Raw genomic sequence first — 27,414 nt, forward strand, 5'->3', positions numbered from 1 at the left:
CTGTGCAAGCTATCTATAAATGTTTGCCCAAGCGACTCTGTAGCTGCGCTTTCATTTCCTCAATTTTTACTGTGAATTTAGTATTTTAGTATTTAGTTATTTAACATTTAGTAAATTTAGTATTTAACTGATTTTTGTAAAAGAGCACAAAAATTCGGTGCCAAATATTTATGGTAAAGTGCTAGGCATCCTAAAAAAATAAATTTATTTCACTAGATAAAGTTTTCTAGTCTCACATCACCTTTCCGCGAAGTGCTGAGTATGAAAGTCACCTGAAATGACATAGGGGGCAGGGGGGTGTGTCAGCCTCGCCACTCTAGCTTCGCTTTCCCCATTTTCCCCATGCTTTTCCTTCCCTACCTTACTGCACCTTTCTGCATGGCTTTTGCGCACGATTTACACGCACACGTTACACACACACAAAGAAGAGATTAAGTGGTAAAGAAGGAAGCGCTTTTCCGACATTCCTAGTCGACGTGCGCTCACATTATTATTAACTTGTCTGCTTTGCTACATAATATATAGACCGGAGGAATTATGAGCGCCGACAGATACGCCAACGGGGCACCCAGAGAGCTTGCCGCGTCGTGGCGCCTGGTGAGAGTGTGGTATCTTTCCAGCTGAAGGCTATGGGCCGATGGTCGACGATGCCAACGATGCCTGCTTGCGCTGGTACGACCGTTGCATCCGCGAACGATAGTGTTGCTAGTTCGCTTTGCTGACCACCGCGCCATGCACGCCTGGATCGGGCAGTGTCCCGCCGGCTTGACGGTATGACGACGCAAGCGAGCGAATGGAACTGCGATCTACTAGCACAGTCTCTGAGCGACTGTCTCAGTCCGCACGACCTGAACCTCAACTTGTACAACTTTGACCAGAATGATGCCTCCGACTGCCCCTATGTGCTGACCAGCCCGCGGTCGCTGGAAGCATGTGCCAACCAAGGCGTCAAGGTGAGAATCAAACGCAGGGTCATGCCCCGGGGCAATCCAATAGTCCACCTTAATTGATGTGTGCGCAGCCGGTCGAGCTGTTGCCGAGGCTCTTCGAGGAGTTTGCGGAGGAGCTCGCACCCGGAGTATCACCGGGCGAGGCTCGGCGGCTCTTCGAGCAGGCTGAGCGTGAGCGCACCGCGAAGTTGGCCCGGTGCCGGCGCGAACGAGAGGCCCTCATCCGCTTGGACCGGCTCCGTCGCCGCCGGTCACTGTCCCTGTCTCCCGGGAGCCGTGTCGTGCAACGCCGGAGCGGCACCAGACCGCTCGGGGTGCTCCTGTCGTCAGGTAAGTACCTGCGTGCATAAAAAATCTAAACAAGCATTACTGTAGCCATCACAGAAGTCGCCTGAAAGGCAGCTCTGCAGCACCTAGCCATTGCTGAACCTCGCTTCATTAGCGAAGTGCAGCAAGAGCGAGGCATACTAACAATCCTCATTTTGAAGATGAGACACGTCACAGAGGAATGTTCGGAAAAGAGCCTGCAGGTACTGTGCAGCCCATAAATCCGGTGAGACAGGTTTTAAGCGCTGAAGTATGTTTGGCAGCAGTGTTCTGCTGGTGTAAAAACCTCCCACCCGCAAGCTTACTTGTTTGAGACTATCGGATTGAATATCAGTGTAAAGCGCACAGGTGATCAAAGACATTTGATGGTAAAGTCACATAGTCTCACACTTGTCATCTGTGCTGCTCCCGCTCTGCCTTTTAGTGTTTGCTTTTGGTGACATGATTAGATAAAGGTGAGGAACCTCTTATCAAAGAAATAGCAATCTCTTGTCACTACCTTGGCTTCATTTTATATGTGTCACACAGACATTTTCTGTTGCGATCAAGCTTGATTCGAATCGAAATTCTTGACTGTGATTGGCTCCCTTCTGCAACTTGTGCAAAGGAGCCAGTTGCGACCGATAAATTTGATCTCAGTCTGACTTGATCACGATCGAAAGCGCTCCGGATGAAGCCCATATTAGAGTAGCCTTTCAGACCTATAGTATATTTGAAATGATCATTTTAGTATTAGTACTAAAATGATCACTAGTATTAGTATATTTTAATACGTTTGAAATTCCATTGGTGAAAAGCATTTGTTCTGAATGCTCAACTCCTCTGGCAAAGAAGTCCTTTGCACTTTTTATTCCCAAACATAAGCTATCATCATCATCATCAGCCTGGTTACGCTCACTGCAGCTTCTCCCATACTTCTCCAACAATATATATGCATACAATATATGCAATATGCAATATATTGTATGCAATATATATATGCATACAAATGCAACAACCTTGTGGCACCCTCTGTTAGTATGTTATATCAGTTTCTGTTGGTAGTGCCACATGTATATCACCACCATAGAGTTCCCTACAATAATTACTAGAGGGAACTCTGGCGCTGCAATCGTTCATCCGCCAAGGGAATGGTGGGAAGCACATGGATTTGTCTGATCTTCGTGCTTGTGGACTCAGATGTTCTTGCGACTTTGTTTATTACACTTTATCTGCCTTCATTGTCCTAAATTTCAGAGCAACCTTTACTTTTCTAAATGTAGGAGACTGTGAACACAAACAATCGCTACTAATCGAAGTGGTTCAGCCTGGCAAGGTTGGACAAATCGGAATGCACCAAGCGTATTAATGCACTGGCTTGCCCGCGAGAAATTCATGAGGGTGTTCTATGCTACTTGTCGATGCATGAGTATACATGGCATAATGGTTTCAATATCGGGGTTCAGTGCTAGAGGTCATGTGTTCGAATCATGCCTTTGGACAATTTAATTATTTTTTACGTAATACTTTGTTGAATACGATGAGTTTACAAAATCACGAAGCAGTTTAATGACTGAAGGACGTAGTTTTGGCTAATCAATGTACTACCTATTATTCCTATGCTGGCCAAACCATCCTGCTTGCAGCTCCTGTAGACACTAGTTCCACAGTTCCCTCGAGTAATTATTGTATGAAACTCTGTGATGACGACACTTACCCCTCATCAAATGCATCTTAATGTCATAGTACTAAAAGCCAAGAAAAGAACATATCTCATTCCACTTACACATCCACTGTTTCCTGCATTTGCTAATACACATTTCTGGAACATTAATTTCACTATTCACTTGTCATTACAATATCTGTGTCCAGTTTTCTGTTTTGTTCTGTTCGTGCAATTGTGGCCATGTTCCTTTTATAATGTGGTCCCTGAGCCTTGTTGCGAGCATGTCTGTGTAAAGTGTAAACACAGTTCAAGTTGTGAGATCGGTGTCTTGGCTTTTGTGGCCTATTTTAAAATTAGTATGGAACTCATTTTATTTTGCCACTTGTGTCCGTCTCCCACAGATAACAACAACAAAAAAAGTACAAGTACAGACACTTAGCTTGTGCTTTGTGCAACGCTGTGACCTGCTCATTACGGTTTTCCACAGGGGAAGGCCTTTCATTGGTGTAGCATAACTCGAACGCCACTCGGCACAAATTGTAGTGGCACCTTGTTCAGCTTGCACGGTCTCTTGCAGATGAGGATGATGGCAGTGTGGATGACTCAACAAGCACAACTCGTGAGCCAAGTTCATCAGCAAAAGGAGATTCTGATGAAGGCAGCACACCTGGATCAAGCACAGAAGGCAGACCTGCTAGCAAGTCAACACCTACTTCCCCATTCAGGCACCCAGCACCACTGGTCCCTGTGCCAGCTTCACTGCTTCCTTGGGTTGATAAACCCAGTCTGCCTGCCAAGGTGATCACTGGCTTCTGAGTTCTTTATTGCACATCAGTCTTATTCGCACAGTGCACACATATATGGTCTCACAGCCAAAGGCTAGTTCGGCGACCATTTACAAAAAAGTGCATTTGAAGAACTGTCAATACAATAGTACAAAGAAGCCGGAACTTGAAATTAAATGCAAGGAGATACAAAAATTTGTCACACAGTATCATCGGCAAAGAAGAGATAAGAAAAAAATCCACCGATGATTACAATACTCCCTAATGCGAATTTTGAGCATAGCTGTTAAGGTGTTTTTGTGCAATATATTGTGGCAAAAAATTTGGTTCTGAATGACAGTGCCCTCTTGACGGCGGCGCTGAGCCTCTGCTCGGGCAGCTCACTTAGCAGCAGTTGCAGACAAAGCATTTCCACCGGTTGGGTTGCTCAATGTTCAGAAAGAAAGCGTCAACATGGGAACGCATGGCTCGTGCAGAGCGCATTCTCTAGCAGTGGTGGCACAGGCAATGTAGCACATACACAGTGGGCCCAAAACCCAAGCAAGCGGTTTGTTTTCATATATGGTATTGGTGGACATGTTCGCCACATGCCTGGTTGTCGCTGTGAAGAATGTCCTCGTGCTTCTGCTGCACCCTTCTCCTCCACTTTTCTCCTCACCCTCTCATTGCTCTTGCCATCTTTCACCCATTGCTGTGCTCCGTGTTTGCGCTTTCATCCTTTGCTGTGCTCGTTTTATGTCGATGCTCAATGCAGGAATAGGCGCCTAAGAACTACACTCTAAAAAACACGCACAAATTACAGAGGTCAGAATGAGGCACATCGACCGACATAATTAATAGCAAAATATGACACTTGACAATAAGCACATCACATGTCAACAAGGTCAAAAATTGTTACACAGGTATTAAAAAAATCGAAATACAAAGATCCATCAATTCAGGAAGAGGAAAGCATTCGTTCAAAACAATGTTTTAAATTTCTAATTTCATGTGTTATGCTATTCCATACTTTTGTTCCAGAATACTTTAGCAAATATGCTATTTGCTCATGCTCATTTTGGGCACTTGACAAGAACCTTGGTGGTAAGGGCAGTGACTACATGAAACCGCATCCAGCTTGTGGCATGCACTGATATCATTGAGCCCCAGAGCCGACAATATGGCGAAACTTGACAGAGTACAGCAACAGCACTCTCTGTCTGCTTCTTGGCTACTCCTGCATCAGCCACTTATCAGCCTTGCTGAATCAGTGAAGTGCCTTGTTTCCATGCTTGTTTCGTTGTTGGTTTTGTTCGGCAATATGAGGCTAAGTCATTTGTTGTAATGTACATGCACAAAAAGATTTCCTTGGCTGATTGATGAAACAATGTATTGGGAGATGATTACCTTGCAGTGCCCTCTATAGTGTTGGCATGCTTGGAACCTAGTGTAGCGCCATAAGGCAAGCAAATTGTGCTCAAACCTACTGATTGCAAAAATGACCACGTCATCATTAGTTTGGCAAACTGCTTCACAGGCAAGTTGGCTTTGCAATTATGAAAAACGTTCATAGTAGGTGTGAAATGCAACATAGCACAATTAGAGTCAGCAAAGACATTCAAAGGTGATGAACTAGAGGGATTCAAGGATAAGCATGTAAGGGGGTGTGGTGCTGCAGGATGTGAAGCTACTGCAGCTAATGCTCCAGAGGCGGCAGCGTGACGAAGAGGCAGCTGAACAGCGCCGGCTGGCGCATCGTGCTTGGGACCAGGAGAAAGAACAGCGGGCCCTGCAGTCTCGTGACAAGGTAGGCCATGTTCTGCAATGCTGGGGCCCCAACTGCACTTCAGTGGACGGCAATTGCTTCGGCTAAGCCATACTGAACACTTCGGGCTCTGGCATCATGAATTATCTACAGATGATTAGCATGAGTAGCATGTTCAAATAGTTGCACGTCACCCCTGTTGTTGTGCAGTTTTTGATGCAGTATTTTTGCACTCTCTGTCATGTCAGTGTTATCTTGGTGGCTTGGCATATCATTATTTAGCATACTGTATTTGCACGAATATAACACCATAAGTTCTCTCTCTGTCTCTCTGTGCAATTATGAATTTGAGAAGACATCTTGCATCGTGTCTGGAAGAGAGTTCTGAACATAAAGAGAAAATGTTTTTCCCCTACTTTCATCCTTCTGTGCTCTGTAAGCTCTACCACAGGGCAATTGAGCTATGCTGATAAGGTGCTTTCTTGTAGGGAGAGCACAAAAATTGGGCAAATGCAGACATGTAGACGCATGTGTGCAAGAATATGAACATGAAGCAAAGTGCAAAGGGTGTGATGGTGCAGTGTACTCTTAAGAGTGGTTCACTGCTGCAGTGTGTGCCTGTGTGGTGTTACCTGCTAAAGGCAGATTTGGTCTCTAGGCATAGTGCAGCACACTTATTTCGAAACATACTAGTGCAGTGCAGTTAGCTATCCATTACCATGATGCTTGTTGCCTGCATTGGGCGTCTCGTCTGACAGCACATTGTTGAAGGAATTTGTGCATCATGCCATGATGAAACGTTCTGCAATGGGCCCGTGAGTATGATTTGTGTTATCAATAAAGGAGGCTTTACGAGGTTACATAAAATATATTTTAAAAAAGTAAGTTATGGGGCTTTACGTGCCAAAACCACCTTCTGATTATGAGGCACGCCGTAGTGGGGGACTCCGGAGATATGGACTACCTGGGGTTCTTTAACGTGCACCTAAATCTAAGTACACGGGTGTCTTCGCATTTCACTCGTATTGAAATGCAGCCGCCGTGGCTAGGATTTGATCCCATGACTTCTTCCTTAGCAGCCCAATACCATAGCCACTAAACAACCACGGCGATTGACATAAGGTATGTAAAACACATATACAGAGAGAAGTGTAAGGGTCAAGAACTGCTCAGAGGTCCTCTTGTACAACACATTTCGAGAACTTTTGCCCCTAACTGCAGTCATAATAAATATAACTGAATTAATATGACACTGTGTGCAGAATTTAACGAACATAATGTAAATATAATTATACAGAATGAATAAATAAATCTATGGAAGATGTGGAGACACTGAAGTCTTACTCTTAATACTGCATGGTAGCGATACTGAGATTGCATAAATGTTTAATGTGTATATAGTTTCTAGCTTGCCAAAAGAGCCCTCTTTCCTATCCCCCTCCCTGCTTGCATAATATTCGTGCAAATACAATAATTAAGAATTGACTGTTTGTTTAAGAGTTGCAAGTGAGTGAGATGTGCTGTGCTTGTGTGACTGTATCTGCATTTTGTTACCTGAATCTTTGCAGAGAGTGGCTAGTTCTCATGTTTCGCCTCGGCCGCATGCTCATGGCTTGATCTTTTGCTCTGTGCAGACCATGTTAGCGAACCGTGGGGCCTGTCAGTTTTGGTTTGTTTCTTTCGGCAAGTATCCCTTTTTGTTTACTTTTTTTTTTCTTTGGCCTAGTGGCGAAGTGTCATGTCCCAAACCCTGTCTGATCCTCAAGGGCACTGCAAAGCTTTGTGCATGAGATTGGCATGCATTGTTGCTGCTAGGCAATGGCAGTCCAGAGTGCATCTAGTATGGCACAAAAAAAAAAAACACAGGACAGAACATTGCCAGCAGTGTGTACTGTCATGGAAACATAAAAAAATGTGAACCAAGACAATTCAAACACGAACACTAGGAGATGCAAAACTTTCGTTAATTGATTTTATACAGAGACGCACTTTTCCCTTCACACTGTTAAAAAAAAAAAAGTTTTGCACTTATTGCTGCTCTGTTCTTGTCTAAATTTTGCAGCAACTTTGCATTTTATGGTTCAAATAGTTCAATATAACACTGCACACTTTTACTTGCTTGGCTTGTCCAAGAAAAACATAGGTATTTGCATTTGTCCATTCTTCTCTGAGCTCTGCATTGAACCTTCAGTGAAGGGAATAATGAAAACTAATCTCGAAGACCTGCAGGTGCTGAAAGGTGCTACAGTCGCCAAAGTTACCAGGTGATGCCATAGCCATTATGTTTGGGACATAACTCATTGCAATAAGCACAGATGTAGGCAAATTCAAATTAAAAGAGAATCAAATTATGCAAATAACAATGCCAAGTGTTATATTGAGCAATCCAAGTGATAAAAATGGAATCTTGCTGTGAAATTTGAGCAACAGAGTAGTGGTAAGCGCAGAAAGAAATTTTTATAATATGAATGGAAAAACGCAAGTCTCTGTGCATAAAGGCAGTTACTTTTCTTCTACATAGAATGATATATTGCTTATTGGAATTCAGATCAGCCACACTAATCGATATCCCCAACTCCTAATACAATTTTGCAACTGTGTTGCTCTGGTTTGAATTTGTCTGTTCAGTTTTTGTCCACAACAGTGCAATTATTATTAATGAACTTTGAAATTCAGCTCTCTGACCCTGGTTCCATTGGCATGCAGTATAGCACCTTGTCTGCTTCCCTAAGTATGCAGTTAAGTGTTATGTATTCTTTCACAATGAAAGATGCTAATTTTTTTGAGACAGAAGGATCAGTTGTTTTGAGTGATTTTATGGCTAGAGAGACTGCATGATATTAAATTAGCCTAATTAATGTTCAGCTAGAGGAATAAAAGACTATACAAAAATTGTTCAAAAATAGTGCATTTGCATGTGCAATAGCAGTTGACGTCCCAGGACCTTGGTAATCTGATTGCCCTTTTAAAGAACTTCACTCCAGAAAAGTAAGCTGGCGATTCACATGATGCTGAACAAAAACCAAAGAATAGTTCTGCTTATTAGTGAACTTGCTACTGGATTTCGTGGTAAAGTCCACAGCATTGATATTTTTTACACCATTACGTCCGCAAAATTGTGTTGTTGCTTTTAAACAGATTTGTGTTTCTTACACACTGATGATTACATTTTGTCACTCGGTGATGCAGTCCTGCACAACAGGCCATTAGACTGAGCTCATGGTGCTTGAATCCTGAATCCATACTGTTCGTGTTTCCGCTAAGTGTGATTAAGATGTTAACTTGGGCCAACATTAAAAAGAGCATTCAAAATTTTTTGTGCTTTGTTGCCTTGCACAACATGTCTGCTTACCCTTAATTCTCCTCCTACAAGTTTGGTATCATTTTCTCAACACGAGCTGAGGACAGCCTTCACAGCTTTTGATATTTTTTTCTCCACTGTGGACTGAGTTTTATGTGTGACGAGAACATTGCTATGTGAAGCATGTGGACAATCAGCAGCCTTACTCTGCAGCGTTGGAGAAGTCGTCAGGCCCTGACATCCAGCAGCAGCTGCGAGCTCCTGGACAGTGAAACTCTTTCGGCAGCTGAAGAACGGCGCAATAGCACATCTCGGCAGACAACCGTAAGCTTGGACCAGGCATGCCTGTAGACCTTTCTTTGACAGTGAATCATCTTGGCATCTTGCCTGGCTGGCTGTCAAGTTGTTACAGTGCAAAGCAAAGTAGTGTAAGGTGTTAAAAAGAGGGCCTTTATTGCACTCTTTAGTCATGTCTCGCTTTACATGGCATTACTGTGGGGAGTGTCGATTGAAAATGCTGGTCATCACCGTTGGCGAGATCTTTCATGCAGATACTGCCACAGCAGTGCAGTGACTGTTTCATTGCATTTGAACTTCAGATATGCACTGTCAGGGGTTCATGTGCTAAGGAAAGCTTGCTGATTATTACCTGTGTATTTAATAAGGCAGTAGTGGCTCATTGTGTTGTTATGGCTCCGATGTAGTTATCAGATACTTGAGGTGGCTACTATTGATGCTGGTAATATATATGGTGATTGAATGCACTTTTTCTGTGATCTCTCCGTCAGTGAGATTCTGTTGCATATGCGCACCAGTTAATAGAGTTGTTGCACTGGCTGTGCTTTAGTGCCTGTCTCATAGTGATTTATGCGAAAATTAATTCAGATCAGGCCAGCGCAGCTTGTGTTGGCTTGTTTATTTTTCTATGGTAGAATGGGGCTCAAACCAAACATAAAGTGGACTGACTGGTGGAAGTCCTTGTAAACACAGCACGCAGGCAATAAGGTTGTACAGCCTGTTGTACAGTCTGAAGGACAGCACTGGCCAGTGGTGACAGGAACCCACCAGATGCATATAGTGACAAGTTTTCTTCGTGTTTTGTGAGCATGATGTCAAGAGTACAAAAATGAACTAGGACGTAGAAAAGGAAACGGGATGCAAACCTATATGAGAAGACAACCAGCAACCGCATGATATGTCGGATAACGGCATACTCCCTGATTTTTAATGTTTTCGTTAACACTGCCAGGAAATTACCTCTGCTAACACAATGAATTATTTGCTCTCAGCAAAACAGGAATGGAGGTATATTTGCTTTGTGCAAACATACCTCACACTGAAATCAAGATACTTAGTGTCAGTTTAAAAACATATCTGACTGTTTACGTCAACCTTTTTTCTCTCCTTCTAAGGCAATGCATTTCTTTGGTGGAGTACACTGTTGTTAAGTGAGGTTTTATATGGACTTTGTGTACCTGGGAAATTAATCATATGCAATCATTTCTGGGTATACTATCACTTTTTTGAGATTTTGGGTAACTAGTGCTGGACGCATTAGTGTCTACAGGTGACAGCATACTTGGCATTGTTCCAGGAACACAGTTTCCCATAGACTCTGATCTGTCTGGTGATAGCTATGTGAAATATCGCAAAAGTGAAAGTATCCCCCCAAAATTATAGCTCGAGTATACCACTCCTGTGCTACGTAGAAGCCCAGGAGTGGTATTCAGTATTAAAGCAGAGATTTTCTTTCTCTCTGCTTTCAGGCAACATCTGAACAGAGGCTACACCGAGTGTGGGTCGAAGAAGAGACTCGGCGTCGGCAGCTGGAAGAACGCCTTCGCCAAAAAGAGCAGCAGTGTGCCCAGCGAGTCGCTCAGGCGGCTGCGCAGAGGCAAAATGAGGCCCGTCGCAGTGCACAGCAAGTTGAAGAACGACGTGGACAGGTAGGCTCGAGAACGAAGGTGTTGCTGTGCTTTGGCTGCTTAGGACCTGCATATGCCATTTATACTGCTGGCATCTCGGGCATCACGAAGAATGTGCATACCACTGTGAGGTGACGGGCCATGGACAGAAGCATTGGCTGCAAATGTGTAACCTTTGTAGCCAAAATGTTGCTCTCATCATTCCTTATTTTAGAAACTTGCTGTGCAATGAACTTTAAATGGGGTTGTTCAAGATCTGTGAGTCGTGACAACATGAACATTGGAAGCCCATAGCTGTGCTCACAAAGTTTCAAAATTAATGAGCAAACAAACAAAAACCTCTTAATGATATTTTAAGTTGTACTCACTTGAACTGTCAGTTTTTGCATAAATGCTCGATGCTAAGGAGCTCAGAAGTAGTAGAGAAATGCTAAACTGCCTAAATACATGTTGCAAAACTATCTAAACTAAGGGCTAGCACTGTGCTGTTCTGTTGGAATGAAACTTAAGTGACCTGTGACGGTGACACGCCCTCCTCCATATTTCTATGTTCACTTTTCCTGTGTGACATATGTAGCTATCATACATGGTCACGCATCAGTAATATTAATAATCACACATAGAGCATGTTTGTGTTTTATTTTGGTCTGCGACTGTTTGCACATCTGGGTCTGCTAGACATCCTGTTTGTGGCAATGCAGGTGCTTCAGCAGCAGCGCCAAATGGACGCTGCATTAGACGTGTGGCGGGAGCGAGTGGCTGAGTACCAGGCAGCGGCCAATGGACGTGCCCGCCAGGTAGTGCAGCAGCGGTTGGAGGAGCGGCGCCGCGAGGCGCTGCGTCAGCGGCTCGAGCGGGAGGCTGAGCAGCGGCGCAACCTTGCACGGGTTGAGGCCGACCGTGAGCAGCGGCTGCAGGCAGCAGCAGCTCGGCTACGTGACAAGGAAGAGCGTGCCAGACAGCTGGCACAGCAGAAGGAATTTTTTGTTGAGCAGGTATGCATTCTTTGTAATGTGGTGTTAGTAGCAGTAAATTTATGGGGCAGCAGATGGTTGTTAAGATTCAGGTCAAATACAGCAGAACCTCGTTCATACGTTTTGGAAGAAGCCGCAAGAAAAAATGTGCTAACCGGGAAAACATACGATCAGAATAACTACAAAATTTTACAGACTCAACTATTGTTGACATTTAGGCAATGCGAAGCGCCGATGCGCATCAACCAGTTGGTGCTCCAGTGGCCTGAGACATGTTTTGTTCTTTTCTTATTGCGTGATGTTTTAAGTGGGCGACAGGAAACAGAAACGAAATCAAGCTGGCGGGCGACGCCAGATGCTGCCAAAGTGAAACGTGATGCCTGCAGCAGAGAACGGCAGTGTGTTTGGATTATCACATACTAGAAACATGCAGTACTCTACCATTGGCACTATGCACCACGCGCTATAAAGCAGATAGGTGAAGACACTTATCGCAATAGCTTTGCCAGCGATAGCTGTGAATGCGGCGTACGGCGGGCGGAATAAGGAACTGTGCGTGCCATCGTTCTCATGTCAGACTGGCGGCTATATACTGCTCTCAGTCGCGCACCTCACGCCTTTTCATGTTCACATGGGATCTAGTGGCCCAAAAACATATGCAATCGCAGTCTGCAGCAAGGAACGACGGAGCTGCGACGGAATGACGGTGCATGGTGCCGTTGGAGCTGCACTTCCGACGGCACCACGTACTGTGAAACAGATAGGCAAAGATCCTTACTGCAATAGGATTGGCAGTGACAGCTGTGAATGCCGTGTGCGACTATCCTGGAAAAGATTTGCTGGTACCGAAATGAGAAGCTGAGAGCACGCTGGCGTTTTCACGTGAAACTGGCAGGTGAGTATTGCAGTGAAGCTGCTTCGTGTGCCTCGCGCATTTTCTTGTTTACATGGGATCTAGCAGCCAGAAAACATATCATACGATCGCAGTTTGACGACGTACTGAATGGTACCGAAAAATCGTGTTTTCTTGGAACATATGAACCAGTATAAATAAGGGTAACTCTATTGGGCCATTTTTGTGTTCACATTGCGAATGTTAGTCCCGGGAAAATGTATGTAACGGGAACGTATCAACGAGGTTCTACTGTGTATGGCTAGGGGTATGGCTAAAAGAAGGGAATTTAGCTCATTCAGATCTACCCATGGTGGCTGCTTGATATACGTATTGTGGTTGCACAATGTAGTAGTTGCAGTCCTCTTGCGTTCCGCATGGTGCCCTAAGACACCACAATTAATACCTGCCATGTTGCATGGTAATCTTCGTGTGGGATTTGTCTATGCAGTCACGCCGTCTTGCCCTGGCAACTGCTCGGTTGCGAGAGCAACTTCGCTTGCAGCCCTCCCTGCCACCCTCTTGGGGTCCCGGCCTCGTGAGGAAGTCCCGGTCTCATGAGTGAGTGCTACTTGTCAGTTTCTCTTGTTCTGCTGCCCAAGACCTAGCTGTGCACATGGGTATGTGTGAAGGTGCCATGTGCAGGATGATCCATGCAAATGACTGCTCACATGCAAGCGACTGCATGGATGATCCATGCAAGCGACAAGTTTCACATGCAAGCGACTGCACGATGGTGGTTGTGGCCGCTGAGTTGAATTGCAGTGCGCAGACATGGCTTCGTTTCACGTGCACCCTCTTCATGCGATGCCCGTCGCTAGCGATGAGTGCAGCTTGCGGAGAGTGCTCGTGAGCAGTAAGTTTCCATGGTTCCCAGAAGAGGTGCTGGAGCTTCACGTGTCCATGTTTCAGCTCATGTGAGATGCAGATTTAGTTGTTCTCCAAGAGCAACCCCAGTTCTACACTAGTTTGTGTAAAAATACACTCTAATTATTAATCATGCTAACTTTGTCTCTGAGAAACATGGACTGTCCCACCACACACACAAAAAAGGCAAAGATAAGGAAATCACAACCATGCACAGCCCATTTAGTGTGTGAATGGAAGTTCCCATCAATTGGTTCCTCACTGAGCTAGCTAGAAAAGTGTCGCTAGCTCAGGCGCGTGAGCCCCTTCGTGTGCCGACACGGCCCCTGTCACGTGCTCCTCACGTCATTGTTAGCAGACGCTTCACCATTCATCACCACGGTCGCTATTTGTGAATTTTTCCAACCATTACGATCTCGTAACCATTACAATTTGTGCATGCGCTGCTCGAAAAACAGGTTCTGGGCGAAGAGGTTGGTTCCTGCTACAGCCAAGGTGCCGTTTCTGGGCCGAAATTGCTTGCATGTGAAACAGGCTTAAGACAGAAGCAGTGTTACAAATAAGACGCTCATGGCAGTGCCTGGCTGCCTGCCAGCCTTTTGTAACTTTAGGTGGCAGCCATCCTTTGATATTGCAGAAAGGTTTAGTTGAAGAGAATTTATATAAACAATTGATTTTATCATCTAATTCTAGCCTCTATCTATTATAAATATGCTTGACAAGAGGCAAAGAAATTGTGTGCTTGGCTTCAAAATTCAGTGCCCTAAGTTTGGCAACAGACACAGGACCTGGTATGAATTATTTCACACTGTATTGTCAGTAGGATAAACTAAACTAAATATCTGTGCCTTTTTTTTTTCTCAGATATGGCAGATTGTTGGGTTGGGTCTGTTGGGTCTCAAACATGCTCTCGGCACAAAGAAATGACAACACAGAAGTGCAAACACTCACAAGGGCATTTATTGCTCCTCATATTCACCAATCTAGCCAGCTGAATTACTATCAATAGAGCACGCTGATGGGCCTTCACGAATCTAGAAAGCCCGACTCACTGCGAAAGCCCGACTATGCCAGTCGGGCTTTCGCAGGCCTATGCCAGTAGGTTGTCGAATGCTCATCAAAAACCTACCTAACACCATGTTTTCAACGCATTGCTTTCACTGTTTGTTGATTGGCTTGGCCAATGGTAGCTGATGCGATGAAATATTGCAGTTTTCAAATGGGTTGACAAGATGCCTGTCAATTAAAGGGGCCCTGAACCACTCTTTATTCAACTGGAAAAATGTATTTGGAGGTAAAATAGGCTATTTAAGAAATACATTGCTGCAAAATGTGCTCCAATGCGTACGGCAGAATGAGAGTTATTGGTAGTCTTAACAAGGCCTCCTCTATGCTCCTGTTCCTTCTTCAATGCCTGGCACTGTGAAGGCTGTGTCGTAGTGGGGCGTGCCCACAACGCTGTGCCTTCTAAATGTCACTGTGGGTGCAGTTCAAATTTCATTTTGGATGTTAACGTAGACGCCGCCACGACTCGCGATTTTGGTGGCTACGACGCAGTAAATGTTAGCGAAACAACGCAGTTCATCCTCAGCCAGCCACAGTGCACTTACCCTGTGGACTCGTAGCAGCACCCCGCAATGGCTGCAGTGTCTATGCTGCATAGCCGACTGCAGCTACCAATAGCAGCTGTGTATAGGAATCCGCTTTGTTACAAAATAAAGCATCTCGAAGAGAGTGAGGAGCAGGCTTCTGTTTGCAAAGAGAGCGTTTGAGAGAAAGGTGACTTCGTGCTTCGCTTGTGAGCTCCACGTACTGCGTACTACAGCAAAACTTAGCTGAGATGTTCACAGCAGCTTATGCTACCCATGAACTATGTGATTTCACCAAGCCTGAGGAGTGGTTCAGGGCCCCTGGCACACGCCACTACTTCTAATTTTGGCGCCTACGACATAACACATGTAAGCCAAGTGTGGTTGTCCTGATCGAGCCGCAATGTTTTTAGCCAGTGAACTCGTCGCGAAATCGTGCGGTAGCTATGACGCTATGTAGCAGACCTCAGGTACATGCAACTGTAGTGCGTAAGCGCAGCATTTGCTTAGTGCATGACAGGACATGCTTACGCTCATGCACTCGTCTGACGGTGCTATCTGGTGCGGACTGGCCTTCTCCTTCACCAGCTTGATCCACAGATAGTAGCCACATCCAACTTGCACATTTTGAAGCATATCAATAAGTCTGCCAAGGCGTCTTACCAGGAGTGGCCAGAGTAAGCACACACTGGCAATCGGTCTTGCCTTAAGTTTCACGGGGTTCTAGGCTAGTTGAGCATTAAAAACTAGTTTAAATTAGCGAAACCCGACGTCTATGGCACTGATAAGCAGGGTGGCCAAAGTTTAATTGCTACTTGGGCAGTGGTGGCCAAGCGTGAGCAGACTACGTATAGTCGGCTTCTGCCGGAAGTATGTAATTATTATAAAAATTCTAAACCAGATTTTCACTTAAGCCTATTTATCAAACTTGGTCAATAAATATATACAGTAATAGTAGGAAGCAATGCACTGATCCAGAGACTCTTCTGGATTGACGTCAGCTGTTGACCAATACCAGCCACATATGGGAATATGCTATATTACGAAATAATGTGTCCAGAAAAGCATGAGGATCAGGCTTCTGTTGAAAAGAGAGTGGTCGAAAGAAAGGTGACTTTGCACTACACTTGCGAGCCCCACGTGCCACGCAAGACTGCAAAACTTGGCTGAGATGTTCACAACGGTGTATGCTGTCCATGGACTATGTGGACTATGTCTTTTCATCAAGCCCGAGGAGTGGTTCAGGACCCCCTTAAATGAGGTATTGCACTGAAAATGTCCCACAAAAGGGAAGATCAACATGAAAATGATCAATTGAAAATATGGCTCTTGGTTGCATCTTGTATAGGTTTCACATTTATTGAAAAGATCCAGTCAAATTTGAAACAGGATGCAGATGGGAGTTGTTCTTGCGAGGATGAAATACGTTGTAACAAGAGGAGAGTTCTCACAAAGTTGTGTGTGTTTCCAGGGACATGCTCGACTGAGCCGGCCACTTCCATCTGGGGTTCCGTCCGGCTGGCTGGGAAGGGCAAGCAGATTCCGCAGGAGAGGGGCTCCTTCCTTCCTGCATTTTGTTGCTTGATTCCCCCGGAAAGGGAAAATAAAATGTATTCCTGCTTCATACATTCAAAGTGGTGCAGCTGTACTAACTGTTCAGTCTCAAATGGGTCACTGTAGGAGCAAGGCAAGTGTGTCAAGTCTGCTTGGAGCAAAGTGCCAGCAGAAAAGATCATGTGTTGTCATATCGTATTTGTATAAAAAAAGGTGCAGAGAATCATTCAAACGAAATTATTGGACCACTCAAACGGGAACATTCAAAGGATAAAATATTTATTGTGAATGTAGCTCTTCAGTAAGCTGTTTATCTAATACAACACTAATAAATTACTACTACAACTATGCATTAGTGTTATGGTTTTCAGTCTATGGTTTACTGCTGGTTGATTTTCTCTTGGGTGACAGTCATGAGCATGAAGCCAAATGATTCAGCTGCATTGCTGTGTTTGTTGTCAAATCCACATGAATATGCATATCCATCTACATGGAAATGAAAATAAGAACAGTTGAACTGGATTATCTTCCAATTTCTATGTTAACTGCTGGTTGTATGGTTTCCAATTGCTGGAATTAGACAAGGAGCAAGGTAGATCAGTTCAACATTTTTACCTGAATTTTTTTTGTTTGTACAGTTAATGCACATTGTTTTTGTTTCACTTTCTAAACCTTCGTAAGTGGTTCAATAAGTTGCAGAAGTGTCCCTAAAGGTTAAGAGGATTGGTGAACTATGCCTTATTCTGCTACAATAGCTAATAGATACAGTGACTATGCATGCGGCGTGCCCAAATTTTTTCTAGAGAGGCCACAGTAGCTCAACAGTTACACCAAACATAAAATTCTTCCATGATACAAGACCTTCAGCAGAGAAGTGAGGTACTACTTGGTATATTCACATTTTACGTACAAGTCCACATGTTGCAAGTATAATCGTTGCTTGATACAGATCAAGTAAGACTTGATGAACACTTATTCTTCATTGGAATGTTGCTTAAAACAACATTGAGGGATGCATGGGAGTCGTGCATCCCCATGAGGTTTGAAACTGAGCAACTGTAACTGGTGACGTTTTTAGGTATGTGATTTAATTAATTACAGGCAACTGAAGTTAGTATTGCAACAGCCCAAAAGAAACAGTTTCACTGGAAATTGGGCTATGGTTCTCCAAAGTCGCACAAGTCTGCAGTAATATTTTAATTCGGATGTTTAGAAACTAAGCGTTTTTGTGTACTTAAAGCCACACACCCTACTTCTATTTTTCTCTGCAAATCTTGCAGAGAAGGTCTTCTTAGCTGACTTCACATGGATATGGCGTATCTGGGTGTCTTGTAACCACTTCCAAAAAAAAGGTCACTTTAGGTAATTTGTAGAAGCTGTATGAACATAAAAGAGATATCAAATGATTCTTCTCCATGCCAAAAACACGTACCAGTAGTCAGCAACAAAGGATATAATCAAAAAGGAGTATAATTAACTGTAAACGAGGTGGCATGCGAGTACCTGTGTCACGGTAATCCTCTGCTGTGCCGCCTCCAAGTGCCACCTAACTTAACTGCCACGCCACTGTCACTTAACTGCCAACGATAAGTGCCCACGTCTCCCTGAACTGCTTCAATATAAAATGAGACAGTGCAGGGACACATGGTTTAGGCCTGCTTTGAAGTCGGAGAAGCGCAGAGCAAAATTCATTTCGAAGAAGGACTCGGGCTCATGGGTGAAATAAATGGATGGCCAAAGTGTACAAACACCTGAACTTCAAGAGCATAGACACAGAATGGAGGAAGAGGTCAAGAAAGTTAGCAACCAGGTACAGGTTAAGTGAAGGTATAAGTAGACAACAAGGGGTCATAGACAGAAAGTGAGAGAAACAGGGACACCAAATCGGAATGCAAAGGATGGGAACATAGAAGACTGTGAAGATTTGCAAGTATGGCAAGGAAGAAATTGGAAAGGAAAATCTGTATAATAACACAAAGGGCAGAGATAAAGGACAAAGTTGTGTGTGAGGCCCAAGCTGGTTAAGGCCCAAGGACAAAAACAGACTAGAGCAAATATTCGAAACAGGATGAGGCATGTGCATGTTGCATCAAAAACTGGAGACAACTCGCCATATACTAATGGTATGTGAGGGTATTCATGTATAGAAACCCTTGGGAAACGTCCACCTTCCAGAAGTGCTGGCAACTAAAGCAGATATGGAAGCATTAACTGGTCAGAAATTGAGATTTTAGAGTATTGGTGGAAAGAAAGCTGGTACGAAATTGATAGGACTGGCTCCGTTGTAGGCATAGATTACTATACAAGGTAGATGTAGAGGTTTTGAGGAAGAGAGAAAAGGTTAAGGAGACGAAGACAAAATGCTAGGTCGATAAATATATATAGACTAGCTCAAGCAGGCTAGGTGACTTTGTCACTGCCCTGTTCCGAAGGAGATGTCAACTAATTATCATCATCGGGACGGAGGAGAGATGGGTCAGGTAAGCAGGGAGAGCAGAGAGTGGCCGACTGCGTGAGTGTATCGCCTGAGCCTTGGGCACATGCTTTGAAAAAGCTGTAAACGCTCAATGCCAATAAGCTCTATGCCTCACAGTAGCATTAAAGAGCAACAAGAAAACCCAGCACATTCCAGAGCATCACGCTAAAAAAAGAAAAAGGTAAGAAAATTGTCAACGCTTATCAAGACAAGGTGGATCTAATTGTGCATGAAATACTAAGCAGATAAGTTATGAAATGAGTAAATAATGAACACGAAAAAGTGCCAGGAACAGACGGAGAAGAGATAGAATCAACATTTAATCTCTGAATCATTCTAAACTACCATGTTCGTCAACCCTTCCCTTTTACTGTGATAGCAATTATATGGACACTCGAGGTGAATTCCCACGGTTGTCATCGCCGTGATGTTGCGCATAGAGCCCAAATGCGATAAGATTGCAGCCTTGTGCCGTATGCTGTAGGTGTGAGCGAAAACTTGCAAGGGTGAGCCAAGAAGGACGGTGGCTTGTTGCGGTGGTGTTCTCTCATGCTCGCACAGACTTCTCACGTGTGCTAGGAGGGAGGAGTAGGGAAAGGGGCAGGTTAGTGTGCTTCTTCTCTTCTATTCTTGCTGCGGTGGCTGAGCTGAGTTCGGCCACGCGTGTCCTATATTGGAGGCAATTTGCGATGGGTTCAAAGGCTAGCAGACCTGAGGTATGGCTTCATGTGCACTGTGATGTCGTGCACGTCTAGTTCATGTTGGAACGAGAGGCAGCTCAAAGGGGAATTCCCTTGCCACTCTTCACGCCATCGTGTTTCTGCAGTCATCGAGCGAGATGTCTTTGTGTTTGCTTGCCTGCATGTGATCAACAAGCTTGATTACATATGTTATGCATCTGATCAAACTCACCGGGTACTTAATGACATGCACCGCACCTAAAGTCACAGCGTACAATTGCTCTGATTTTCAGTTTCATAATTGGCAGAGCCTTTCAAAAATTTGTCTATAGGCTCATTGAAATGGCCCTCCCCATGGTAATTTTTAGTAAAAGCTGAAACATTAGTGTGAACTAATAAGGAGAGGCATGAGCATGATCATCGTCAGCCTATTTTTATGTCCACTGTCCGAACGAAGGCCACTTCCTGTCATAAGGTAATTGGAGCTGATCTCCAATTACCCTTGTTTTGCGCCAACTGATTCCAACTTGCGCTTGCGAATTGCCTAATTTCATCATTCCACCTAGTTTTCAGCCATCCTCGACTGCGCTTTCCTTGTCTTGGCACCCGTTCTGTAACTCTAGTGGTCCACCAGCTATCCATCCTGCACATTGCATGGCCTGCCCAGCTCCATTTGTTTCTCCTAATGTCAATTAGAATATCGGCTATCCCCGTTTGCTCTCTGATCCACGACACTCTCTTCCTGTCTCTTAACGTTACACCTAACATTTTTTGTTCCATCGCTCTTTGCCCAGTCCTTAACTTGTTCTCGAGCTTCTTTGTCAACCTCCTAGTTTCTGCCCCATATGTCAGCACCAGTAGAATGCAGTGATTGTACACCTTGCTTTTCAATGATAGTGCTAAGCTCCCAGTAAGGATCTGGCGATGCCTGCTGTATGCACTCCAACCCCTTTTTATTCTGCTGTAAATTTCCTTTTCATGATCAGGGTCCGTTGTGAGTCATTTACCTAGGTAAACATACTCCTTTACAGACTCTAGAGGCTGACTGGCGATCCTGAACTCTTGTTCCCTTGTCCGGCTGTTCATCATTATTTTTGTCTTCTGCATATAAATCTTCAGCCCCACTCTTATACTCTCTCTGTCAAGGTGCTCAATTATTTGTTGTCACTTGTCCCCAGTGTTGTTGAACAGGACAATGTCATATGCAAACTGAAGGTTGCAGAGATATTTGTTGTTGATCCTCATTCCTAAGCCTTCTCCTTTTAATAGCTCCAATACTCCTTTCAAGCCTTGGAGAGATTGTGTCTCCATGCCTGACCCATTTCTTTATAGGTATTTTTCTGCTTTTCTTGTGGAGAACCAGAGTAGCTGTGAAATCTTTGTAGATATTTGCCAAGATATTCACGTATGCCTCCTGTGCTCCTTGATTATGTAATGCACTCTATGACTGCTGCTATCTCGACTGAATCAAATGCCTTTTCATAATCTATGAAAGCCATATAGAGAGGTTGATTGTACTCTGCAGATATCTCGATTACCTGACTGATGGTATAGATGTAATCCATTGTAGAATATCCCTTCCTGAAGCCAGCCTGTTCTCTTGTTTGACTGAAGTCAAGTGTTGCCCTTAATCTATTGCAAATTATCTTTGTGAATATTTTATGCCATATTGAAGGTAAGCTAATGAGCCTAGAATTTTTCAATCTATAATGTCTTCCTTTTTGTGGATTAGAATAGTGCTGGCATTCTTCCAGTTCTCCGGGTCCCTTGACATCACGAGACATTTCATATAAAGGGACACCAGCCTCTCAAGCATGATGTCTCCTCAATCTTTGATTAAATTGACTATTATTCGATCTTCTCCTGCCGCTTTTCCCCAGATCATGTCTTGCAAGGCCCTTCTAACTTCATTGTTAGTTATAAAAGGAGTCTCTGTTCGAATGAAGGCCGTGTGGCTGCTCTGGGTACTGTACAGATTAGTACAGAACTATTCCGCTGCTTCTACTACATCTTCTGAATTGCTGATGATATTACCCTGATTATTTGTCAGTGCATACATCTTGGCTTGTTCTATACCAAGTTTCCTTCTCACTGGCTTCATGCTGCGACCTTTTTTTTACTGCTTCCTCAGTCTTCCTCACATTATAATTTCGGATATCATATATCCTCTCCTTGTTGATCAGTTTTGACAGTTCCGTGAATTCTGTGTCATCTCTTGAGTTGGACACTTTCATTTTTTGTAATTTTTTAGGTCCTTTGTTACTTGGGAGAGCTTACCTACTGGTTGCCTTGGTGCCTTACCTGCCGCTTCACCTGGTTTCATTCATTACCTCTACGTCAGTTTGATCTCTCTGTTGTAAGGCTGAACATTTGTGTGCAAGTAGCATCCTGAATTGGTCCGCTTTTACCGTTACTGAATCTAGGTTGGCCTGCTCTTGACAAGTTTCACTCTTTCTCTCTTCAAATTGAGGTGAATCCTAGCCTTCACTAACCTATGATCGCTGCACTTTACCCTACCTAACACTTCTACAGCCTGCACTATGCCTGGATCGGCAGAAAGGATGAAATCAATTTCATTTCTTGTTTCCCCATTAGGGCTTTTCCAGGTCCACTTCCTGTTGTTATGCTTCCTGAAGAAGGTATTCATTATTCGGAGCTTATTCCTTTCTGCGAATTCTACCAACATCTCTCCTCTGGAGTTCCTAGAATTGATGCCGTAGTTGCCAATTGCTTGTTCACCAGCCTGCTTTTTCCCTACTTTTGCATTGAAGTCACCGATGACTACAGTATTCTGAGTTTGAACATTTCTTATCGCTAATTCAACATCTTCACAAAACTCTTCCATTTCTTCATCATTACAGTTAGAGGTTGGAGTGTATGTAGGTGTGTACTACCTTTATTCTATACCTTCTATTCAGATTTATTACGACTACTGCTAGTCGGTTTGAATTAATTATAGAATGTGTAAGCGCCACTGAACGAGGATGTAGAAAAAAACATACAGCGCTGTCTCTGTGTATCTGTTTCTTTCCACGTCCTCGTTTAGTCATGCTTACACATTCCATCATGCTCTCATTATTGCTGTAGAATTCGTCAATGTTGCCCGCTGTGTCATTATGGATAAGGAATCTTACCCTGTATTGTCTCTTATCTGGAAGTCCTCTGCAGCCGAGGACGTGGCCGTTAGTGAGCACTGTATAAGCTTTCACAGTTCTTCTAACCTCACTAAGGCCAATAATATCCCATAAGCTTCACCCAAGCACGGCCACTGGATAAAAAAAAAAGTGCGGTCTGCCACGTCAAGCGGGCTGCAAAGGGAGTGAATGCCTCAGCTGTAGTTGCATTCTCAGCCGCTTCACTGGGCTGAACAGTGTGAGCTGTCAGGGACAGGACTTGTCGGTTTCCATGGGCGAAGACATTTGAAATGCATTCCTCACGCATTTTCTATGCCGATCCCAGACAATAGTGTCCGGGTGATGGCACCGTGGCAGATGACGGCATTTTCGATGCACGCAGCAGGCCACACCTTTTCTTTAACAGAGGAGCTGTACATTCTACGTCGATCCTTCGCCATCCGGCGCCCAGTGTCAAGTAGGGGGCAAGTTAATGGCACAAACTCACTATGGGGGATAGGCCATAGGAGGGGTATAGGAACAGGTGTTTCGCCGGCGCGTGCCCTTTCGCCCCATGGATTTTGTTCAGGGCAAGCGGCAGCGCTGACGTCATGCAAATCCTGAGCTTTGAGAGCGAGAAGCGCAAGCAGAGCGAAGCCGCTACCGCCAAGGATCGAGAATGGGAAGTGCAAGCCAATTGCCAGTGGAGACAAGCCAACCCTCACTTTCAGGAGAAGGCAACCAAGGTCAAGCGCCAGCAGAGGCAAGCTAACCCCCAACTTCGAGAGCAGGAGGCCAAGCTGAGACGTCGATGCAGAGAGATACCTTCTACGGAGGGTGCTGATGGGCGGTTCAATAGAGAATTCCTCGATTGTGAGTGTGGCCACAGGCGCATGGCGTGTGATAGACTGCGGTTTTATCACAACCTCGCACAACTGAAGACTGTGTGCAATCTGGAACGGAAGCTCAAATCTAGCAAAACGTCGATGAGTCAAAAGATTTTCATGAAAATCGAGCCAAACACGAGTTCAAACTTGAGAAAACGACAACCAGCTTCGCTTTTTTGACAGCTTTCACTACGCAGAACTGTCTTTACTTTTTTTTGGTTCTTATCCAACAGCCGTGATCCCCAAGTGAGCTCGTTGGTTGCACAGTGCCAGGTTTTGCTTCCAGTGACGACTACTCTGGGGCCAGACATTCTTAGCACCCGCTGCCACGCTGCAAGACTGACCGACACGTCAGTCAATAGGACAAGGACTTGGCAGCACACACACATGCAGGATGTGTGTGTTTAGAAAAAGTTTATTCAACAAGAGACGATACGAACACTGAGTCACAATCATGGCACAATTCCACCAGGACGATCACATATACAAAGTATGAAGCACTGTATACACAGCACATTTTCAAAGAAGTGCTCACTCACTAACACATAACCACATAGACCCAAGCAACACACAGTTACACATAAATTAATTGTCACGTCATATAAAATGATGTTGATATATACAGTGTACAAAATGGTTATGTACAATGATGATGCGACAGAGCCATTTTCCATAATTTTGAAGTGTTGCTTTGGGATGGGTATATACAGAAATGATCAGGTATACGAGATCATGCACACACAGAAGTCACAGGCACCTACATTCCATGCACCTTCAGTGAACACCTCTGATGGTCTGGCTACAAGAACCAGGCTGGTCGAAAATTAAGCCGTGCACGTCTATCAGACACCTACAGGAAACGGCATGACCACTGTCAAAGGAACTCTTCTTTCCCAAGGAAGAACAACTCGTCTGACAGAAACGACAGTAGCTCAAAGTGGAGCCTCCCCAGAAGTGGAAACAGAGCGCGGTGACGATGTCCCGCAGCAACTGCTTCACACAGGTTACACCATAGACAAAAGGCCCCCGCAGCAATTAAAAGTCATGCAAAGTGGCCACGTGAGCAGCGACCAGATGTAATAAAGCGGTTAACTCCACGGCAACGGAAACCAGTATGCAAGACCCTCCAAAATACCCTGGCAACGATGCATTGCAGCAGCACATGTTTGTTGGATTCTTGAAGGGGGCAATTTGGACGCAGTGAAGATGGGACTACGCCCCTCTGCTCTAACCTGTCATGAGTTGGAAGCACTTGCCACCCTAGACGCCATATGAAGTCGCGTAGGTGGCCTGGCAGAAATGACGCCGTTATTGCATCCCACGACACATTAATGGAACGTGCGTGACACGCATTTTTCTAAGAGTGAAGAGTGTAAGAAATGTTTACACCTTTTGAGGTGTATATTTGCCACACACTCTACACTCTTAGAAAACTTTACACCCTTAGGGGCTTATCTTGTCCCACAACGATTATCGTCACCTGTCTTGCCCGCCTTTCCCTTCTTTAACGCTGCGAGCCCGGTACTTCCCAGCCACGAACTGCATGCGCGTTATCAGTGTGACGTAGCATTCTCGACAGGAAAGTAGCGAGCGCTGAGTTTTCAAGAAAGGAAACGCAAGCAAGGCAGATGACGATTATCGTTGTGGGATAAATATACACCCCAAAGAATGCAACCGTTTTAAGAGTGTAGAGTGCACACAACAAAAATCGTCACCTGCCATGCTTGCGTTTCCTTCCTTGAAAACGCCGCGCCCGCTACTTTCCTGTCGGCGATGCTATATGTCATGCTGATAACGCGCATGGCGTTCGTTACTGCACTCTAAGAACAGTTTACACCCTTTGGAGTGCCCCTTCTGCCACACAACGATAATCATCTGCCTTGATGCGTTTCCTTTCTTTAACGCTGCGAGCCCGGTACTTTCCGGTAACGAACGGCACGCGCGTTATTACTGGAACGTACCAGGCTCGCAGCGTTAAAGAAAGGAAACGCATCAAGGCAGATGACGATTATCGTTGTGCGTTTCCTTTCTTGAAAACGCCGCGCCCGCTACTTTCCTGTCAAATGCTTGCCATGCTGATAAACGCGCATGCCATTCCTCAATGAGAAGTACCTGGCTCGCAGCGTTAAAGAAAGGAAATGCGGACAAGACAGATGACGTTTATCGTTGTGTGGCAAGATACAACCAAAAGGGTATAATTTGGTTTTAGAGTGTAGCATTTCGCTGCAAAACTGATTTTTTTTCCCGAGTTATCCAACTTTGGAACTTTGTTGCAGTATCATCATTATGCAACACTACTAGAGAACTCGGAACGGCGTTGGCTACGCTTGTCTTGTGCGTATCCAGTGCCCGGCTTTCGTGCGGCTGCTGCGAACTATGCAAATTTCACTGAACAGTCAACACAGGTGGTACAAACACCGAAAGCAATCATGGTACGTGTTATTACTCATTATGACTGTTTTATTTCGATTTCCTTTACTCGTTGACTTTAAGCCGCGCACAAGGACACACTTTGCAGTGCTTCTATCGCCTAACACTGATTTAAATTGAAAAGTGTACTTACGTGATGCTCATGAGAACGATGCATGCTACTTTTGACCACAGGGGCAGAATTTCGATGATCTGCGCTTCAATTCTTCACGAGCCGACTGCACCGCTGTCGAGCTGCGTGCGCGGCTGTTTGTTTTGACACTTCACACATTGCCGACAACTTTCAAGCGCGCTTGATAGTCAGTCATCTGAACGACACGCGCGCACTGCATCGACTACACCGGCAATGTGCTCCGCGCGCGCGTGATCTCTCACATGTCTCATTTTTTGTTCACAGGATAGCCCAAACGTGAACAGCATGCCTCCGATGCCACCGTTGATGATGCCGCCGGCACCTCCGTTCGGGGTAAGTCACCCCTCCTGTTACCCGACGCTATATTTTTCTGGGGCCGAAATTGGCCAGCGTTTCAACACCGTTGACGTTGGAGAACACTGTCAGGCAAACTGCAACACCGTGGCGGCTTGGGCTAGTCGGTACATACTAGACAGGGAAACAGCGCAAACAGACGAAAGACAAGAAGGGGTACACACACAAGCCTTATGCACCAGCGCTGACTGACGACTGAACTCGTTTTTAAGAAAGGAACGCACACATATATACCTAAAGAAAGCAAAGGTACATCACTACGCATGACCAAACAAGATCGCGCACCGTGATTTTTCATGGTGCGCGATCCGCAAACGCTACAGTGACTCTTAATTTTTTTTTTTTTTGTGCACGCGAAATCTTTGAGGCTGTTGCTATCGCAGCGAATAGTGTGTCTGGGCTTACTGAGGCAGAACTAACATATCTCACCGACCGCAATAATTATGGGGAAATCTAATCGGTGTCTCATTCTTGTTTGGTCATGCTCAGCGGCGTACCTTTGTTTCTTTAGGTATATATGTGTGTTCCTTTCATGATAAAGAATTCAATCGTCAGTCAGCGCTGGTGTATGTACTCCCTCTTGTCGGTCGTATTTTTGCATTGTTCCGCTGCCGACCGTTAAGTAATTATCGAGTTCTCTTTTCTTGTATGACAACATGGGTACAAGCGCAGCGTCCCATCGGTGTTTGTTTCGTGGGGAGCACGACATAGCTTTGTGAAGCGCACTTTTAGCCACTCATCTGTAGAGCAAGCTTTATGGCTCGATAAGTTGGAACCATGTAAATGTC

General features: G+C 44.7%; 2 protein-coding genes, 1 long non-coding RNA gene and 1 other non-coding gene across 6 annotated transcripts in view; 2 read left to right on the plus strand and 2 right to left on the minus strand.

Annotated features, from left to right (window-relative positions):
• Positions 1 to 188: 188 nt before the first annotated feature.
• Positions 189 to 16,633, plus strand: LOC135918788 (coiled-coil domain-containing protein 177-like). Its single transcript, XM_065452498.2, has 9 exons — positions 189 to 953; positions 1,022 to 1,280; positions 3,500 to 3,720; positions 5,365 to 5,493; positions 8,966 to 9,076; positions 10,519 to 10,698; positions 11,379 to 11,672; positions 12,995 to 13,104; positions 16,471 to 16,633. The coding sequence occupies exons 1-9, from the start codon at positions 774 to 776 to the stop codon at positions 16,484 to 16,486; spliced, it is 1,500 nt and encodes a 499-aa protein (XP_065308570.1). The 5' UTR covers positions 189 to 773; the 3' UTR covers positions 16,487 to 16,633.
• On the minus strand, positions 11,510 to 26,530 carry LOC135918790 (uncharacterized). The gene is made up of 3 exons (XR_010569769.1): positions 26,273 to 26,530; positions 16,451 to 16,579; positions 11,510 to 11,639 (listed from the first exon to the last, which is right to left on the minus strand). It is a non-coding gene; the product is annotated as an uncharacterized lncRNA (long non-coding RNA).
• Positions 20,001 to 20,124, minus strand: LOC135918791 (U5 spliceosomal RNA). The gene has a single exon (XR_010569770.1). It is a non-coding gene; the product is annotated as a U5 spliceosomal RNA (small nuclear RNA).
• Prp40 (pre-mRNA processing factor 40) overlaps positions 25,848 to 27,414 on the plus strand; it is a 58,614-nt gene continuing 57,047 nt past the window's right edge. For all 3 annotated transcript variants that reach the window (XM_065452493.2, XM_070532098.1, XM_070532099.1), the window contains exons 1-3: positions 25,848 to 25,901; positions 25,986 to 26,141; positions 26,537 to 26,605. In XM_065452493.2, the coding sequence (XP_065308565.2) occupies positions 25,848 to 25,901; positions 25,986 to 26,141; positions 26,537 to 26,605 (279 nt within the window). The remainder of the gene's footprint in view (positions 25,902 to 25,985; positions 26,142 to 26,536; positions 26,606 to 27,414) is intronic.

Source organism: Dermacentor albipictus, chromosome 1 (assembly GCF_038994185.2).
Source record: "Dermacentor albipictus isolate Rhodes 1998 colony chromosome 1, USDA_Dalb.pri_finalv2, whole genome shotgun sequence".
NCBI classification, from domain to species: domain Eukaryota; kingdom Metazoa; phylum Arthropoda; class Arachnida; order Ixodida; family Ixodidae; genus Dermacentor; species Dermacentor albipictus.